This window comes from Capra hircus, chromosome 15, assembly GCF_001704415.2.
Source record: "Capra hircus breed San Clemente chromosome 15, ASM170441v1, whole genome shotgun sequence".
Lineage (NCBI taxonomy): Eukaryota > Metazoa > Chordata > Mammalia > Artiodactyla > Bovidae > Capra > Capra hircus.
The window spans coordinates 81762954-81784272 of record NC_030822.1 but is presented as its reverse complement, the minus strand read 5'-3'; the positions used below and the strand labels follow the sequence as shown (position 1 = coordinate 81784272).

At 37.8% G+C, this 21319-nt stretch overlaps 1 protein-coding gene across 1 annotated transcript; it reads left to right on the top strand.

Annotated features, from left to right (window-relative positions):
• Positions 14745 to 15665, top strand: LOC102187333 (olfactory receptor 4A15-like). Its single transcript, XM_005689342.2, has one exon. The coding sequence runs from the start codon at positions 14748 to 14750 to the stop codon at positions 15663 to 15665; it is 918 nt and encodes a 305-aa protein (XP_005689399.1). The 5' UTR covers positions 14745 to 14747.

Below are 21319 nucleotides of genomic sequence, written 5' to 3'. Positions count from 1 at the left end.
ACTCAAGTTTATCTAAAGCCAGTGATATTTGCACTTTCTTTGAGTTATTTAGCTATGGTTTATGTTCCCATCATAAACCAATTAGTGAAGTCACCTTAGGTTTTTTTTTTTTTTCCTTTTAAGAAACTGACTTCTTCTTGTTTTTTTTTTTTTTTTTTTTTTTTTTTTTACATGGAACACAGCCCACTCCAGTATTCTGGCCTGGGGAATCCCATGGACAGAGGAGCCTGGTGGGCTACAGTCCATGGGGTTGCAAAGAGTTGGACATGACTGAGCAACTAACACATACACTGTTTTATTTAGTTATTGGTTGCACTGGGTCTTCGTTGATGCACGCAGGATTTCTATAGTTGTGGAGAGTTGGGGCTGCTTTCTAGTTGTGGTGTGCGGGCTTCTCATTTCTGTGGCTTCTCTTTCTGAAGACCGCAGGCTCTAGGTGCACGGGCTTCAATAGTTGCAGCCTGAGGGCTCTGTAGTTGTGACTTGCTGTCTCTAGGGTGCCTCGGCTTCAGTAATTGCAGCACTGGGGCTCATTAGTTGTGGCTAGAGGACCCTGGAGTATGCAGACTTTGGTAGTTGTGACATGCAGCTTTCAAGTCGTGCCTCTCAGGCTCTAGAGCCTGCGCTCAGTGGTTGTGAAGCATGGGCTTAATCGCTCTGCAGCATGTGGAATTTTCTTAGACCAGGAATTGAACCTATGTCCCCTGCACTGGCAGGCGGATTCCCATTCACTGCACCACCAGGGAAGTCCCTTTGTTCTTACATTTATTTTGAAAATTGTGGCCATATGTACATAAAGAAAATTGAGTGTCAAAGTATTGATACTTTTGAAATGTGATGCTGGAGAAGACTCTTGGGATTCCCTTGGGCAATAAAGAGATCAAACCAGCCAACCCTAAAGGAAATCAACCCCGACTGTTTATGGAAGGACTGATGCTGAACCTGAAGCTCCAATATTTTGGCCACCTAATACAAAGAGCCAACTCATTGGAAAATACCCTGATTCTGGGAAAGATTGAAGGCAGGGGGAGAAGGGGATGACAGAGGATAAGATGGTTAGATAGGATGACAAACTCGATGAGCATGACTTTGAGCAAACTCCAGGAGATCAAAAAAGGACAGGGAAGGCTGACCTGCTGCAGCCCATGGGATCAGCAGAGATGGACATGACTTAGTAAAACATACATAACAAAATTTACAATTTTAATCATTTTAAAGTGACACATACTTGTTATGCAAACATTACCACTATCCATCTCCTAAACTTTTTCAACTTCCCAAACTGAAATTTCAGTCATTAAACAAAATTCTCCATTTAAGCTCATGGAGTCCCATTATGAATCTGACTGCTTTAAGTGTTTCATGTAAGTGAAATCATATGATAATTGTTTCTTTGTGATTGCCTTTTTATAACTTGTTATATCTTTTCCCCACTAAATACTCTTGGCACCCCTTTTGAAAATTATCTAAAGACATATACGAAGGTTTATTTCTAGACTTTCTATTTTATTTCATTTGTCCACTGTCCATCTTTATTAGAATACTGGTGCCATGATTACCATTGCTTTGTATAGTATGTTTTAGAGTCAGGAATTATGAGACCCCCAGCTTTCTTATTTTTAAGATTGTTTTGGCAATTTCAAATCCTTGAGATTACATATGAATTTTAGCATGGGTTTTTCTGCTTCTGCAAAATCAATTTTGATATTTTGATCTGTAGATCACTTGAGATAATATTAACAGCTTAATAATTTTAAATGCCCCAGATCATTAATGTCTTTTCATATTTGTGTTTGTTCCATAATATCTCTTCATAAACTTTTGTAGTTTTCAGTTTACAAGATTTGCTTATTTTGTTAAGTTTACTTAAATATATTATTTTTTGATTCTTTTTATGTGGAATAATTTTCTTAATTTTTCCTTGAGTTGTTAATTATCACATAGAAATTCAACATCATTTTGTAAAAAAATCTTTCAACAAATTGGAAAAAGAAGGCATGTACCTTGACATAAGAAAATCCACATATAACACATCTATAGCTAGCATCATCCTCAACATTATTAGTAACTATTTCCCTACTAGAATGTAAACTCTAGAACGTTTGTTTCAACACCGCACCATAGAATGCATTTACAATAGAAACTCACTAAATAGGATGCAATGGACTAATCAATTAATTTTTTATACAGTTCCACTAAAATTTACTTAATTTCTACATTTACTTTTTATTATTTTTCCATTTTTAGTTTTTTTCTTAGAGTCTTAATTTATCTTTATTTTTTAATTGCACCAGGTAGAATATTTCATATTATATAGACCATTCTCTTTATTCAATTTCATTTGTGTTACACGGGACATTTTAATGTAGTCTTTTACCCTTTAAGTAGAAAACAAAAAATATAATGGAAAACAGTAAATATGAAAAATAGAATCCATGCAAAATGAAATAAGTAAGATAAACTTTCCCATCCCAATCCAGATTCTCCCAGTTGTTTCAGATGCAGTTACTCTATTCCTATCTTTATTCAAGTAAAAATCATTGCACAAACAAGTATATTTTCATGTATGTGTTTGTGATTATGTCTCTGTGTATACATGTGTATTTTACTACTATGTCTATTCAAGACCTTTGTATACCATTCTATACATTAAAATTAATGTATCCAATTATCTTCATGTTTTCCTCTGACAAGTAATTCTGCAATAAAATCTTAATGAAATTTTCTAAATATGAGTTCGTAGAAGTGGAATTGTTGAGTCAATAAATATGTGTATTTAAACTATTGATGTTTATATTTATTGATAAAATGCCATCCATGACTTCAATCACACTCCCTACTTCCCTCATTCTGGCAAATATATATTTGACAACATTGTCAACCACCAGTACAGGCTAAACATTTATAGTTATGAGAGTCTGGTTAATGATATTGTGTTTCATTCATATAGTTTAATTACAAATTAAGATTCAAATTTGGGTACCTCTTCATATTTTAGTCTCATGTATTTCTTTTCATGGCTTGTCAGTGAATGCACCTTATGCACTTTATTTGACTGCTGGTCTTGTTTGATACTGATTTTCATGATTTAATTGGATAGCAAGGAAGTTATCCCATTTACCATGCATGTTGATTATGATTTTTTTCCAATTTACCATTGCTTGATTTGATTTTTTTGTTTCTATATGGTGCAAAATATTTTTGGTCATGTAGAATTATTTTTACATTTATATTATGAAATCTGTCAATTTTTATGTCTTGCTAAAGGAGCTTTCCTATTAAAATGTTATCAACATACTCGCATATTTTTCAACATTTTAAAGTCTTTTGTTGTACTTTAATGTTTACGTTTTTGAGCCATATACTTTTATGTAAGGAATTAAGTAGGCACTGCATTTTAATCATTTTTGATGATAGCCAGTTGTATACATGCATAATTATTTTCCTTCACAATTTGATATTCCAACTTTGTATTCTACAGTATGACATATTTGAATTAAAAAAAAAATAGGGTGCTATTAATTACCAGTGATCTCCTTACTCATATACCATTTAATATGTAACATGACTGCATTTGATTTAAAATACACTGTGATGCCTCATAAGCCTAGGAGTCATTCATTACTATTCCTTATCAGAACTATGTTTATTCTTCTGTGTGTGTTGTGTGTGTTTGTCGCTCAGCCCTGTCCAACTCTTTGTGACCCTATGGACTATAACCTGCCAGGCTCCCCTCTCCATGGAATTCTTCAGCAAGAAAACTTGAGTGGGTAGCTATTCGCTTCTCAAGGAGACCTTTCCAGCCTGGGGATCGAACTCGAGTCTCCAGTATTTCAGGCAGATTCTTTACCATCTGAGCTGCCAGGGTAGTTCTTATTTTTCCATACTTACAGTTTTAAGCTAAAATTCAACTAGGTAGGCTGGTAAAAGCTACATTTAGATAGCATTTTCAGTAAGATTTGATTCAAAAAAACATACCTTATTGAAGAGAATTCTTATCTGTAAACTGGGTAGATATTTCCACTTAACAAGTCTTCTTCTATGATCTTTGTAGATTTAGTCTTTTTGAATTTTGCTACTATTTTTTTGAATTAAATTTTTTTGCACTATTGTTATTAAGATTTTGTCTTCTGTTACATCTTCCAGTTGTCTGATGTTTCAGTGTAAGAATTATTTTTGCTCCCACTTTTACATAAGATATAATCTTCATCACAGAAGGCAATGGCACCCCACTCCAGTACTCTTGCCTGGAAAATTCCATGGACGGAGGAGACTGGTAGCCTGCAGTCCACGGGGTCGCTGGGTCAGACATGATTGACCGACTTCCCTTTCACTTTTCACTTTCATGCATTGGAGAAGGAAATGGCAACCCACTGCAGTGTTCTTGCCTGGAGAATCCCAGGGACAGGGGAGCCTAGTGGGCTGCCGTATATGGGGTCGCACAGAGTCAGACACAACTGACGCAACTTAGCAGCAACATAAACTTCATAGTATATCTTTCATTCTTTTTAGTTAAAATTATCCAAGTATTGACAAATACATACAGTTGGGTAGCCACCATATCAATAAATATGCAGAATGTCTTACAAATTATCATTTTAAATCAATAAAAATTAACCCATTCCCCTTTGTATCACCTCCTTCTTTCACTCCAGGTCTTGGAAAACTCTGATCTATTTCCATTCTTTGTCTTTTCTAAGATGTGAGAGTTGGACCCTAAAAGCTGAGCACTGAAGAATTGATGCTTTTGAACTGTAGTGCTGGAAAAGACTCTTTAAAGTTCCTTGCACTGCAAGGAGATCAAACCAGTCGATCCTAAAGGAAATCAGTCTTGAATATTCAGTAGAAGGACTGATGCTGGAGCTGGAACTCCAATACTTTGGCCACCCAAGGCGAAGAACTGACTCACTGGAAATTGTGTGGCATCACTGACTTGATGGTCATGAGTTTAAGCAAGCTCTGAGAGTTGATGATGGACAAGGAAGCCTAGAATGTTGTAGTCAATGGGGTCACAGAGTCGAACATGACTGAGCAACTGAACTGAACTGAGAATGTCCTAGCCTCCCCCCCCCCACTTTATTGAGGTATGATTGATAAATTAGAGTTGTATGTAAAGCTGTATAATTTCATAATTTTTGTTGTTGTTATTCAGTCTCTAAGTCATGTCTGACTATTAGTGATCCCATGATCTACAGCACTCCAAGCTTCCCTGTCCCTCACTACCACCAGGAATCTGCTCAAATCCATGTCCATTGAGTCACTGATGCCATCCAAACATCTCACCCTCTGTCACCCCTTTCTCTTCTTGCCCTCAATCTTTCCCAACATCAGAGTCTTTTACAATGAGTTTCTCTTCAGATCAGGTGGCCAAAGTATTGGAGCTTCCTCTTCAGCATCAGTCCTTCAATAAATAATCACGGTTGATTTCCTTTCAGTTCAGTTCAGTGGCTCAGTCGTGTCCGACTCTTTGCGATCCCATGAATCGTGGCATGCCAGGCCTCCCTGTCCATCACCGACTCACGGAGTGCATCCAAACTCATGTCCATCAAGTCAGTGATGCCATCCAGCCATCTCATCCTCTTCATCCCCTTCTCTTCCTGTTTCCAATCCCTCCCCGCATCAGGGTCTTTTCCAATGAGTCAACTTTTCGCATGAGGTGGCCAAGTGTAAGAGTTTCAGCTTCAGCATCACTCCTTTCAATGATTGCCTTTAGGATTGATTTTATCTTCTTAATGTCCAAGGGACATTCAAATGTTTTCTCTAGCACTACAATTTGGCAGCATCAATTCTTTGGCTCTCCACCTTCTTTATGGTCCAACTGCCACATCCATACATGACTACTAGAAAAAAACATAACATTGACTCTAAGGACTTTTGTTCAGAATGTAAAGTCTTTGCTTTTTAATACAGTGCCTGGGTTTGTCATAGCTTTTCTTCCAAGGAGCAAGTGTCTTTTAATTTCATACCTGCAGTCACTATCCACAATGATTTTGAGCTCACAAACATAAAATCTGTCACTGTTTCAACTTTTTCTCCCATCTATTTGTCAAAAAGTGATGGAAGTGGATGTCATGATCTAAGATTTATGGGTGCTAAGTTTTAAGTCAGTTTTTTATATACAAATATACTGTGACATGATTACAAAAATCAAGTTGATTTATGTATCCATCACTTCACATGAATACCTAAGTATTTTATTCTTTCTTCAGCATTACTGGTTGGGGCATAGACTTGGATTACTGTGATATTGAATGGTTTGCCTTGGAGATGAACAGAGATCATTCTGTCATTTTTGAGATTGCATCCAAGTACTGCATTTCGGACTCTTGTTGACCATTATGGCTACTCCATTTCTTCTGAGGGATTCCTGCCCGCAGTAGTAGATATAATGGTCATCTGAATTAAATTCACCCATTCAAGTCCATTTTATTTCGCTGATTCCTAGAATGTCGATGTTCACCCTTGCCATCTCTTGTTTGACCACTTCCAATTTGCCTTGATTCATGGACCTGACATTCCAGGTTGCTATGCAATATTGCTCTTTACAGCACTGGATCTTGCTTCTATCACCAGTCACATCCACAACTGGGTATTGTTTTTGCTTTGGTTCCATCCCTTCATTCTTTCTGTATTTATTTCTCCTCTGATCTCCAGTAGCATATTGGGCACCTAATGACCTGGGGAGTTCCTCTTTTGGTATCCTATCATATTGCCTTTTCATACTGTCCATGGGGTTCTCAAGGCAAGAATACTGAAGTGGCTTGCCATTCCCTTCTCCAGCGGACCACATTCTGTCAGACCTCTCCACCATGACCCACCCATCTTGGGTTGCCCCGCAGGCACTGCTTGGTTTCATTGAGTTAGACAAGGCTGCTTGGTCCTAGTGTGATTAGATTGACTAGTTTTCTGTGAGTATGGTTTCAGTGTGTCTGCCTTCTGATGCCCTCTTGCAACACCTACCATCTTCCTTGGGTTTCTCTTACCTTGGACGTAGGGGTATCTCTTCACAGCTGCTCCAGCGAAGCACAGCCACTGCTCCTTACCTTGGATGAGAGGTATCTCCTTACCGTCACCATTCCTGACCTTCAACGTGGGATAGCTCCTCTAGGCCCTCCTGCGCCTGCGCAACCAATGCTCCTTGGGTTGCTCCTCCTGGCTGTGGGCCCTGGGCTCGGAAGTGGGGGTAGCTCCTCCCGGTCTCCACTGACCTCGGACCCAGGGTAGCTCCTCTCGGCCACTGCCCTTGACCTCGAACAAAAGGTAGATCCTCTCGGCCACGCTTAGTGAGCTGGCTCTCACAGCCCCAACCAGTAATGCTGAAGAAGGTGAATTTGAACAGTTCTATGAAGACCTACAAGACCTTTTAGAACTAACACCCAGAAAAGATGTCCTTTTCATTATAGGGGAATGGAATGCAAAAGTAGGAAGTCAAGAAACACCTGGAGTAACAGGCAAATTTGGCCTTGGAATGCAAAATGAAGCAGGGCAAAGACTAATAGAGTTTTGCCAAGAAAATGCACTGGTCATAGCAAACACCGTCTTCCTACAGCACAAGAGAAGACTCTACACATGAACATCACCAGATGGTCAACACCAAAATCAGATTGATTATATTCTCTGCAGCAAAAGATGGAGAAGCTCATTACATTCAACAAAAACAAGACCAAGAGCTGACTGTAGCTCACATCATAAACTCCTTATTACCAAATACAGTCTCAAATTGAAGAAAGTAGGGAAAACCGCTAGACCATTCAGGTATGACCTAAATCAAATCCCTTATGATTATACAGTGGAAGTGAGAAATAGACTTAAGGGCCTAGATCTGATAGAGAGTGCCTGATGAACTATGGAATGAGGTTCGTGACATTGTGCAGGAGACAGGGATCAAGACCATCCCCATGGAAAAGAAATGCAAAAAAAGCAAAATGACTGTCTGAGGAGGCCTTACAAATAGCTGTGAAGAGGAGAGAGGTGAAAAGCAAAGGAGAAAAGGAAAGATATAGGCGTCTAAATGCAGAGTTCCAAAGAATAGCAAGAAGAGATAAGAAAGCCTTCTTCAGCTATTAATGCAAACAAATAGAGGAAAACAACAGAATGGGAAAGACTGGAGATCTGTTCAAGAAAATTAGAGATACCAAGGGAACATTTCATACACACATGGGCTCGATAAAGGACAGAGATGGAATGGACCTAACATAAGCAGAAGATATTAAGAAGAGGTGGCAAGAATACACAGAAGAACTGTACAAAAACGATCTTCACGACCCAGTCATGATGATGTGATCATTAATCTAGAGCCAGACATCTTGGAATGTGAAGTCAAGTGGGCCTTAGAAAGCATCACTATGAACAAAGCTAGTGGGAGGTGATGGAATTCCAGTTGAGCTATTTCAAATTCTGAAAGATGATGTTGCCAAAGTGCTGCACTCAATATGCCAGCAAATTTGGAAAACTCAGCAGTGGCCACAGGACTGGAAAAGGTCAGTTTTCATTCCAATTCCAAAGAAAGTAAATGCCAAAGAATGCTCAAACTATCACACAATTACATTCATCTCACATGCTAGTAAAGTAATGCTCAAAATTCTCCAAGCCAGGCTTCCGCAATACGTGAACCATGAACTCCCTGATGTTCAAGCTGGTTTTAGAAAAGGCAGAGGAATCAGAGATCAAATTGTCAACATCCGCTGGATCATGGAAAAAGTAAGAGAGTTCCAGAAAAATACCTATTTCTGCTTTATTGACTATGCCAAAGCCTTTGACTGTGTGGATCACAATAAACTGGAAAATTCTGAAAGAGATGGAAATACCAGACCACCTGACCTGCCTCTTGAGAAATCTGTATGCAGGTCAGGAAGCAACAGTTAGAACTGGACATGGAACAACAGACTGGTTCCACATAGGAAAAGGAGTACATCAAGGCTGTATATTGTCACCCTGCTTATTTAACTTATATGCAAAGAACATCATGAGGAACGCTGGACTGGAAGAAACACAAGCTGGAATCAAGATTGACGGGAGAAATATCAGTAAGCTCAGATATGCAGATGACACCACCCTTATGGCAGAAAGTGAAGAGGAACTAAAAAGCCTCTTGATGAAAGTGAAAGAGGAGAGCGAAAAAGTTGGCCTAAAGCTCAATATTCAGAAAATGATGATCATGGCATCTGGTCCCATCACTTCATGGGAAATAGATGGGGAAACAGTGGAAACAGTGTCAGACTTTATTTTGGGGGGCTCCAAAATCACTGCAGATGGTGATTGCAGCTATGAAATTAAAAGATGCTTACTCCTTGGAAGAAAAGTTATGACCAACCTAGATAGCGTATTCAAAAGCAGAAACATTACTTTGCCGACTAAGGTCCATCTAATCAAGGCTATGGTTTTTTCCAGGGGTCATGTATGGATGTGAGATTTGGACTGTGTAGAAGGCTGAGCACCAAAGAATTGTTGCTTTTGAACTGTGGTGTTGGAGAAGACTCTTGAGAATCCCTTGGACAGCAAGGAGACCCAACCAGTCCATTCTGAAGGAGATCAACCCTGGGATTTCTTTGGAAGGAATGATGCTAAAGCTGAAACTTCAGTACTTTGGCCACCTCATGCGAAGCGTTGACTCATTGGAAAAATCTCTGATGCTGGGAGGGATTGAGGGCAGGAGGAGAAGGGGACGACAGAGGATGAGATGGCTGGATGGCATCATGGACTCAATGAACGTGAGTCTAAGTGAACTCCGGGAGATGGTGATGGACAGGGAAGCCTGGCGTGCTGTAATTCATGTGGTCGCAAAGAGTCAGACATGACTGAGCGACTGAACTGAACTGAACTGAACTTATTCTTTCTAATGCTAATGTATATGGGATTATATACAAAATTAAAATTATTTCCAATAATCATTGTTAGTATATGCAAACGTAGCTTATTTTTGTTGATTTTGTATCCTGCAATCTTCTTAAATTTATCTATTAATTCTAATAATTTTTGATGCAATTTTTGGATTTTCCATATGTGAGATCATATATTGTTTTAAATATCTCTTCTTGTGCCCAGTAGAATGTATTTCAAATTTATACAGATTACTTTTTGTCAGTAGTTCATTTCATTACTGAGTAGCATTCCAAACTTATCACAGTCAGGGCCTCCCTGATGGCTCATATGGTAAAGAATCAGCTTGCAATGCAGGACACTGGGTTTCAATGCCTGGGTCAGGCAGATTCCCCTGTGAAGTGGAATGGTTCCCCTGAGTGTACAAAATGAGGTTGAGGCTCTGAGGAGACAAAGGTGGCTAGAACAGTGATGATAGAATATTGCAAATGATAGCCTGATAGACCTGGGATACAGTGATAGAGATTCAGAGAGACTGAGGGAGGAAATGCTGGAGATCTGGATAGCATTCCCTAAATTATTCATGCAGTTGAGGAGACTACACCAGGCTGGGGAAAGACTTATCCAGATGGATTAGAGAGAAGATAGCTTGGTGCTCACACAGAACCAGAGAGAGCACTTATTTTCACCAGCTGGAAAACCTCATAATGCACACGGCCTGTGCAGTGGGTTGAACATGATGGAGGCTGTGCATCATGATTATGATCCTTTATGAATATGAATGAAGTAGTAGGACATAATTAGCTCAAGACTGAGCACTCCTTTGCAGTTGCCTCATAAACTATAACAGCAAGGAAAATAATCCAAAAAGAAAACATTCAAAAGAATCAAACTTATTATGATGTTCAGAATTCTGTCTGTGTTAATGTATGATATTGATCTCACTATTTTCCTTGAGATGCCCTTGTTTCATTCTGGTGTAACAGCAATGCTGCCTGCATGAAATGACTTGGGAAGTATAATTTCTGGTCATCTCTGAAAGTAATAATATAGGATTGTTTCTATTTCTTGATTAATTTTAATATATAATTTATTTGCAAAGCTTTATGAAAATAGAATTTCATTTTGGGAAGGGAAGGATTGTAAGAGTTAATTTTCTGGAAACAAAGTGAAGTCGCTCAGTCGTGTCTGACTCTGTGACCATATGAACTGGTGGCCTACCAGGCTCCTTTTTCCATGGGATTTTCCAGGCAAAAATACTGGAGTGCGTTGCCATTTCCCTCTCCATAAGATCTTCCCAACCTAGGGATTGAATCCAGGTCTCCTGCATTCTATCAGATGCTTCACCATCTGAGTCACCAGGGAAGTCTCATTTTTCTGGAGTATTAGATTATTCCTGTTTTTCATTATTTTTCTCACTGTTTTGAGAAAGTTGTGTTTTTCATAGCAGTAGCCCATTTTCTTTTAATTCACAAGTATATTGTCATAAGTACATTTATCATATTTTCTCTCATCTTTCTAAGATTAGTAAAATCTTCAGTGAAGACAGTCTTTACATTTTAAATTCAATTGATTGAATTTCAATTCAATTTCAAACAACTGACATTTTGTTTTTCCTATTATTTTCCTCTTAACTCATTTTACTAGGAGCTTATCAGTTTTATCAAACTTTCAAAGAAGCAATTTCTGCATTCACAGATTTTCCCTATTTTTCAATTAATATTTATTTCAATAATTTCTGTCTAATGTTTACTATTTCCATTTTACCATATTATCCATGCATATTTTGCTTTTCTTTTTCTAATTTCCTGACAATGAAGCTTAGTTCAGCTTTTAATATATCTTGTCTTCTAATGTTTGCCTTTAAAGCCATAAATGTCTAACCACTTCTTTAGCTGCCTCAAGTTAATTCATATGTATATATATATAATACAGCATATAGTTTATATATTCTTCATAAATATCTTACATATATCTTTTATACATATATGCCATTATATTCCTATTGAAATTATATTTGTTAAAATTATACACTAGCAATTTAGATATGTTGTTTAATTCATAAGTATCTGGAAAATATTACATTTCAATTATAAACTTCCAATTGAATTGTATATATGTATACTTTCTGTGGCTTCCCAGGTGACACTAATGGTAAGGAACCTGTCTGCCAATGCAGGAGACATAAGAGAAGTAGGTTCAATCCCTGGAATAGGAAGATCCCCTGGAGAAAGACATGGCAACCCACTCCAGTATTCTTGCCTGGAGAATCCCATGTACAGAGGAGCCTGATGGGCTATGGTCCAAAGGGTGGCAAAGAGTCACACACAACTGAATGACTAAGCACTCATGTGCTGTTTATATTGCTGAATTGAGTCTCCATGAGCAGCATTTTGAGATAAATAGAAGAGTCCCACATTTTTTTTTCTTTATTCACTCTCACACAAGTACAGATTCTATTGACAATTTCATCTGCAATAGAAATAAGTTTTAAATGACTTGTTCTGAAGTTGCCATTCATCATTTCTGGAAATCAGATCAGATGTCGTGTGCAAAGACAAAGAATGAACTTCAGCAGTTTGCTGACTTTGAAGGTCATGATTTAAAAGAGAAGTTTCTACATATTTCATTTCTATTTAGATTGAACTTTTCCCTTTTGGTGGCTTGACCTCAATTTTATGTTTTATACTTTTTCCCCAAAAGAGTTCTCTAAGTCTAGATCTGCTTGGTGATCTGGTGGCACCTCTGGAGGTAGAGTCTATTGTCAAAATTGTGATTAAGGTCCCAGTGAATATAATTAGAAAAGAATCACTCTTGGAGATGCACCAATTGAATGCCTCAATTGTATGTGGTGTAGCTTAAAGGTAGATAAAGTGTTTACAGACAATTGCCCTTAGCTCTGAAAGTATTAGCCTATACCAGTGCTTACATGACTGACTTCTTCATGAATTAAAATGATGGACTCAAAATCATAATAAATACATACATATAAAGTATGTGTATGAAATTATTCTCCATCTTTCAGAAAACACAAAATCCAGAAACGCTGAATGAAGACAGAATAGTATAACTGGTCGAGAATGAAAATGCGGTAAATGCTATTGCTCTGTTTCACTTTTATTGTTATAAAACAAAAAAAGCAATATTTATTTGAAAATTTACACAGAACTTACAATTTTCTCTCTACTCAAAATGTTGATTTAACATTTGTTTTTTAAAAGGAGAAATTCTGCTGGAAATAAATATTTTAAATCTCTGCTTACAATCAAGAATCAAATTTATTTGGGCAACAGGACATTTAGATTCATTCTGAAAATTCCAGCAATTTGAAGAATAATATTTTTCTGAAAGACTGAAAATAAATCTGATTTTCTACAAACATGAAAAATGTTCAGTTCAAGGTCCAGTGATGCTGCATGTATATTGCTCTCTGTGTTCCCAGAGATGGCATCAGTGCCTCAAGGACAAAGAAGAAGCCACCAGAGCCCAGAACATCAATTGAAAGTCTTTATCCTTATGCAGGTAACTTAAGAAGTATATTGAGAAACAAGATTCTGAACCAGGTTTTCCATTTTGCAGCAGTACACTGGTGGGGTGAGAATTCAGTCCTTTAAAAGTTCTACTATCTAATTCTCTTGATCAGCCAAATCAGGAGTCCTTTGCTGTTACTAAAATATTTTGGAATCAGTTTTATTATGTAATATTCTTTTAGAATACTTTCAAATTTTGAAGATCCAGAACAGATTTATCTTCTCTAACATCAAATGTACCTAGAAACTAACTTCAAGTGTATCTATCTGGGGCTATTTTAAAGGACACATACTTCTAAATCTCATGATAAGTTCAACTGATAATGTTCTCTAAGCATTGCTTAATATTTTAAAAATTAGAAGATGATATAGCATCTGTAGAACTTGACCAGGTGGCTTTAAAGAACCCAAAATAATACTGTTGTAAGCAAGCTATTACTTCAATTCCTATTTTTCTCTTCACAGATGAGCTTTAGCATCCAACCATATGTGTGTTTGCCATTTAGATGTGTTCTTTTTTAATTGCTTGTTTTTAATTCATTTATTTTATATTTAATTTATATTTTATTAGTTGAGTCTTTAAATATCTTTGTCTATTTTAGATATTATTTCCAATTATACCTTATAAAATGTAAATGATTTACAGTAACTACCTATGTCTACTGATGTTGTGGTATCTCTTCCTAAATCCTTAAAAATAATGGAAAAATTCAAAGACATCTATTTGGAATTTCAGTGATTTGTTAAGAAGATTCTTCCACCATTAGAATGGAGAAAATCATCTTCTTTACTAGCTGTAATGTAAATATGAAGTAAATCTTGCTTTACCTTTTTATTGAGTCTTTAATCAATTTTTATTTTTGTGTAAGGTATTAGCTATATGTAAAGTTTAATTAGCTTCCAAACTGAAAGCTAGTTCTAGCTGTGGAAACTCATGTATTTTGTAATGCGTCCTTTTCCACATAGTTTAAAGTTATAAAGATCCAGAATAGACTTACTTTCTCTAATATCAAGTGTTCCTGGAAACCAACTTCAAATATTTCTATCTGGGGATATTTTAAAGGGCAGGTATTTCTAAATATCTAAATTAATAGGTTTAATTGATAAAGTTCTCTAAGCATTGTTTGGTAATACATTAAACATTAGAAGATGATGTATTATCTGTAGAACTTCACTGGCTTATCTAATCACTTGCCTCCTCCTTATAATATTGTTGAAGTTAGGATATTTTAATCAGGCTGGTATTATAATCTCTGAAAGTATTAGAACATAATAACCATACTACCTGTTGGTTCAATAAGTAAATGCATTATCTCAATTTTTCAGGCAGCCATGTGTAAGAATTATATTTACAGCTAATGTGTGCTGAGCTCTGAAATATGAAATATAGAAAAATCTATGGAACAAAGGAGAAATGTAACTGAGTTTGTCCTCTTGGGACTCACTCAGAGTGTCCAGGGTCAGAAAATATTATTTTTTGTGTTCTTGCTCATCTACACTGTGACCATGGTGGGCAACCTACTCATTGTCCTGACTGTGGTGTTCAGTCCAACCCTGGACGCCCCTATGTACTTCTTTCTTGGCTACTTATCATTTATGGATGCTGTTTATTCTACTACAGTCACCCCAAATATGATCATAGATTTACTCTATGAAAAGAAAACCATTTCCTTCCAAGCTTGCATGACACAACTTTTTATAGGACACTTATTTGGTGGTGCTGAGATTTTACTCCTGGTGGTCATGGCCTATGACCGCTATGTGGCCATCTGCAAACCCTTGCATTATTTGACCATCATGAGTCAGCGAGTGTGTGTTATGCTTCTTCTCCTGGCCTGGGTTGGCGGGTTTTTACATGCTGTAGTTCAACTTCTCTTTGTTTACAGCCTTCCTTTCTGTGGCCCCAATGTCATTGACCACTTCATCTGTGACATGTACCCCTTGTTGAAACTTGCTTGCACTGACACCTACATTATTGGCCTCACAGTGGTTGCCAATGATGGGGCGATCTGTGTGGTCATTTTCATGCTCTTACTCCTCTCCTATGGGGTCATCCTGCACTCTCTGAAGAATCTTAATCAGGAAGCGAGGCACAAAGCCTTGTCCACCTGTGGTTCCCACATCATTGTGGTGGTCCTCTTTTTTGTGCCCTGCATTTTTATGTATGTGAGACCTCCTTCCACCTTACCAATTGATAAATCCTTGACTGTGTTTTACACAATTATCACTCCTATGTTGAACCCTCTAATCTATACTCTGAGAAATGCTGAAATGAAAAATGCCATGAAAAAGCTCTGGACTAATAAAAGAAAATGAGGCAAAAGGAAAGTGTATCACCTATTTTCAATGAAAAATTGCTCTTTCCATGAAAGCCTTGTATAATTTTTTAACTGTGGTAAATTTTTCTTAGGTTTACTAGCTAGCAATAATAAAAAAATAAGACATAACAAATTGATTCACATCTCTCCACTCAAAGACAGCCCACATAAATATTTGAAATAGATATTTTATGTTTGTTTTTGTCAGATAATTTCATATATTATTTTTTATATAGCTTAACATCTTAACATTGAAGAACAGTGATGTTTCAGACAGTATACTACTAAGCATAAAGAGGCTAAGTATACAAGAATAATCTGAATGAAAAAGGTATATATGCAGAAAATAATCAGATCATAGTTATTTTGCCAATTGGGCAAGTGTACTATTGCCTTAAGTGGAGAAGCTTTGTTTTGTAGTTAATGTGATCAAAGACAGAAATTTAATCTTTTAATTTGTAGAGATATTTTAAATGATGAGTTAAAAATATTTGTTAATTACCTTTGTTCATAGTTTGTTTAGTTCAGTTCAGTTGCTCAGTCATGTCCGACTCTTTGTGACCCCATGAACTGCAGCATGCCAGGCCTCCCTGTCCATCACCAAGTCCTGGAGCCTACCCAAACTCATGACCATTGAGTCAGTAGTGCCATCCAACCATCTCATCCTCTGTCATCCCCTTCTCCTCTTGCCTTCAACCTTTCCCAGCATCTGGGTCTTTTCCAATGAGTCAGCTCTTTGCATCAGGTGGACAAAATATTGGAGTTTCAGCTTCAACATCAGACCTTCCAATGAACACCCAGGACTGATCTCTTTCAGGATGGACTGGTTGGATCTCCTTGCAGTCCAAGGGAATCTCAAGAGTCTCCTCCAACACCACAGTTCAAAAGCATCAGTTCTTTGGCCCTCAGCTTTCTTTTTTTTTTTAATTTAAATTTATTTATTTTAATTGGGGGCTAATTACTTTACAATATTGTATTGGACTTGCCACACATCAACATGAATCCACTATGGGTGTACACATATTCCCCATCCTGAACCCCCCTCCCACCTTCCTCCCCATACCCATACCATCCCTCTGGGTCATCCCAGTACACCAGCCCCAAGCATCCTGTATCTTGCATCAAACCTGGACTGGAGATTAGTTTCTTATATGATATTATACATGTTTCAATGCCATTCTCCCAAATCATCCCACCCTCTCCTGCCAGGGACCAGCCTTGGTTGGATCCAGGGTAATTTGAAGCAGGGACAGTGTGGTGAGAGAGAGATTCAGATTTAGAGATAGATAAGGAAAGAGTTTGCAGTTAAAAGAATAGAGGAGAGAAAGAGGCTGTATTCCTTGGTTTACATAGAAAGCCAATAAAGCCTCAGACAAGAGACTTACACCATCTACATAAGGCCACAGGCGCCCGCTTGAATAACAGAGGGTGTCCCACCTTGGGCTCCCTCTCGTGTGGGTCTTAGATTCTGGTTTTGGGGTAGATGCTCAAGAAGGCTCAGGGGGGTTTCCTTGAGGCCTGATATCGCCTATCAGGCCTCTTCCTCATAACCTTTGCCACAGGCGGGATTCCCCATGCTGGCTCCCAGCACTCTCCCTCTCCCACAGAGTCCAAAAGACTGTTCTATACATCTGTGTCTCTTTTGCTGTCTTACATACAGGGTTATCATTATCATCTTACTAAACTCCATATATATGTGTTCATATGCTGTATGGGTGCTTTTCTTTCTGGCTTACTTCACTCTGTAAAATGTCCATCAGCAGATGAATGGATAAGAAAGCTGTGGTACATATACACAATGGAGTATTACTCAGCCATTAAAAAGAATGCATTTGAATCAGTTCTAATGAGGTGGATGAAACTGGAGCCTATTATTCAGCTTTCTTTATAGTTCAACACTTACATCCATACATGACCACTGGAAAAACCATAACCTGATTAGAGGGACCTTTGCTGACAAAGTGATGTCTCTGTTTTATAATATGCTGTCTAGGTTGGTCATAACTTTCCTTCCAAGGGGTAAGCGTCTTTTAATTTCATGGCTGCAATCACCATGTTCACCAAGGCAGAAAAAGTTATTTAACTGTCTTTGTGTTCCCTGTTCCTTATACAATATATGGGAATAGAATCCACTTCATAAAGTGTGACAATTCCTTGAATTATGAATCTATTGGAGTGAGAATTTTTATTGATAAATTTGATTTGATTAACTCTTCTTATATTAAATGCATATATTTGCTACAACTAATTTCTGTACTTTGACATTTGATATATTTATTTATCATGTTATTAGTGCCATAGTAATGGATGTTTTTAATATAATTATGCTATTTATATATAATTTCACTTTTTTTTTCCATCACATTACACTTGGAAAACTCCATTTCCTTCCATTGAATTTATAAATTTTAACCTATTGCTTTTCTTTAAATAACTTTTCAAAATATTTTATTGTTAAACCCATCAATAATTTATTTTTGCTTGTGATGAAGAAATATCTAAGCCTTGTTTCCCCAAACAGGTGAAAATATCTGTCACCATAATTATTAAATCCTCCTCTTTGTCCTCCTACCTTACTCCCCCCTTCTCTTCTAAAATTTATGACCATTTACAAAGATGGAATATATCCCATAAAGACTTATTTAGAATACTATGACTGCATTTTTATTTTGAGGAAAATTACATGCTTTAATATTTTGTTTTCCCGTCTACAAAAAGACACATATTGTGAAAAACTGATTGACATTTTAATAAAAATTTACAATCATCTCCATGGAGTATATAAAATTTTGCCTTTTGCTTTTCTTACTTATATTTGATTCACATTTTCAGTAAGCTGAGTAGAAAGGACTTAATGTCTTATTCTGGCATGAATTACAGCACAACCACAAATCTACAGGTGTATGTCTGTATTCAAAGATTAATAGGCCCGAATCCAAAAATGCATAATGAGTCCCATCATGGCTTCAGATCTGTATCCATCTCCTGTGAATTTGTAGGACCATAATGTATCTACATCATCAATGATTTGTAGATCTGTAACTATATGCATGTATGTCTGTATACATGAAGGAGCTTTCCAGGTGGCTCAACAGTAAAGGATGCATTTTCAATGCAGGAGATGCAGAGAAAAAGGTTTGATCCCTGAGTCAGGAAGATCCACTGAGGAAGGAAATGGCAACCCAATCCAGTATTCTTGCTTGAGGAATCCCGTGGACAGAGGAGCCTGGCAGGCCATGGTCCACAGAGTCGCAAAATGTTGGACATGACTAAACAACAATTGTATGTGAACATACACCAGTCTGCATCTGAAAACCCATGGATGAGTATCTGAATACAGACCTAAATGTACTTGCATATTTATATGCACATATGTTTGATGTGATCACACACAGACTTGATTTGTCTGCACATACTGGGCTCTATCTTGCCATTCACAGGTCTGTATTTAATCACACACAGGGCTGTATATTTCCACAGTTCAGATCAGTCACTCAGTCATATCGGACTTTTTGCGACCGGATGAATCACAGCACACCAGGCCTTCCTGTCCATCACCAACTCCCGGAGTTCACGCAGACTCGCGTCCATCGAGTCAGTGATCCCATCCAGCCATCTCATCCACTGTCATCCCCTTCTCCTCCTGTCCCCAATCCCTCCCAGCATCAAAGTCTTTTCCAATGAGTCAACTCCTCACATGAGGTGGCCAAAGTACTGGAGTTTCAGCTTTAGCATCATTCCTTCCAAAGAAATCCCAGGGTTGATCTCCTTCAGAATGGACTGGTTGGATTTCCTTGCAGTCCAAGGGCTCTCAAGAGTCCTCTCCAACACCACAGTTCAAAAGCATCAATTCTTCAGCGCTCAGCCTTCTTCACAGTCCAACTCTCACATCCATACATGACTATTGGAAAAACCATAGGCTTGACTAGACAGACCTTAGTCGGCAAAGTAATGTCTCTGCTTTTGAACATTCTATCTAGGTTGCTCATAACTTTTCTTCCAAGGAATAAGCGTCTTTTAATTTCATAGCTGCAATCACCATCTGCAGTGATTCTGGAGCCCACAAAAATAAAGTTTGACACCGTTTCCACTGTTTCCCCATCTGTTTCCCATGGAGTGATGGGACCGGATACCATGATCTTCGTTTTCTGAATATTGAGCTTTAAGCCAACTTCTTCACTCTCCTCTTTCACTTTCATCAAAAGAATTTTTAGTTCCTCTTCACTTTCTGCCATAAGGGTGGTGTAATCTGCATATCTGAGGTTATTGATATTTCTCCCGTCAATCTTGATTCCAGCTTGTGTTTCTTCCAGTCCAGCGTTTCTCATGATGTACTCTGCATAGAAGTTAAATAAGCAGGGTGACAATATACAGCCTTGACATACTCCTTTTCCTATTTGGAACCAGTCTGTTGTTCCATGTCCAGTTCTAACTGTTGCTTTCTGACCTGCATACAGATTTCTCAAGAGGTAGGTCAGGTGGTCTGGTATTCCCATCTCTCTCAGAATTTTCCACAGTTTATTGTGATCCACACAGTCAAAGGCTCTGGCATAGTCAATAAAGCAGAAATAGATATTTTTTTCTATAACTCTCTTGCTTTCCCCATGATCCAGCGGATGTTGGCAATTTGATCTCTGTTTTCTCTACCTCTTCTAAAACCAGCTTGAACATCTGGAAGTTCATGGTTCACATATTGCTGAAGCCTGGCTTGGAGAATTTTGAGCATTACTTTACTAGCGTGTGAGATGAGTGCAATTGTGCTATAGTTTGAGCATTCTTTGGCATTTCATTTCTTTTGGATTGGAATGAAAAATGACTTTTTCCAGTCCTGTTGCCACTGCTAAGTTTCCCAAATTTGCTGCAATATTGAGTGCAGCACTTTGGCAACATTATCTTTCAGGATTTGAAATAGCTCAACTGGAATACCATCACCTCCACTAGCTTTGTTCATAGTGATGTTTTCTAAGGCCCACTTGACTTCACATTCTAGGATGTCTGGCTCTAGACTAGTGATCACACCATCATGATTATCTTAGTTGAAAATATTTTTTGTACAGTTCTTCTGTGTATTCTTGCCACCTCTTCTTAATATCTTCTGCTTATGTTCGGTCCATACCATTTCTGTCCTTTATCGAGCCCACCTTTGCATGAAATGTTCCCTTAGTATCTCTAATGTTCTTGAAGTGATCTCTAGTCTTTCCCATTCTGTTCTTTTCCTCAATTTCTTTGCATCGATCACTGAAGAAGGCTTTCTTATCTCTTCTTGCTATTCTCTGGAACTCTGCATTCAGATAATTATATTTTTCCTTTTCTCCTTTGCTTTTTGCCTCTCTTCTTTTCACCGTTATTTGTAAGGCCTCCCCAGAGAGCCATTTTGCTTTTTTGCATTTCTTTTCCATGGGGATGGTCTTGATCCCTGTCTCCTGTACAGTGTCACGAACCTCATTCCATAGTTCATCAGGCATTCTATCTATCAGATCTAGGCCCTTAAGTCTATTTCTCACTTCCACTGTATAAGCATAAGGGATTTGATTTAGGTCATATCTGACTGGTCTAGCCGTTTTCACTACTTTCTTCAATTTGAGTCTGAATTTGGTAATAAGGAGATCATGATCTGAGCCACAGTCAGCTCCTGATCTTGTTTTTTGTTGA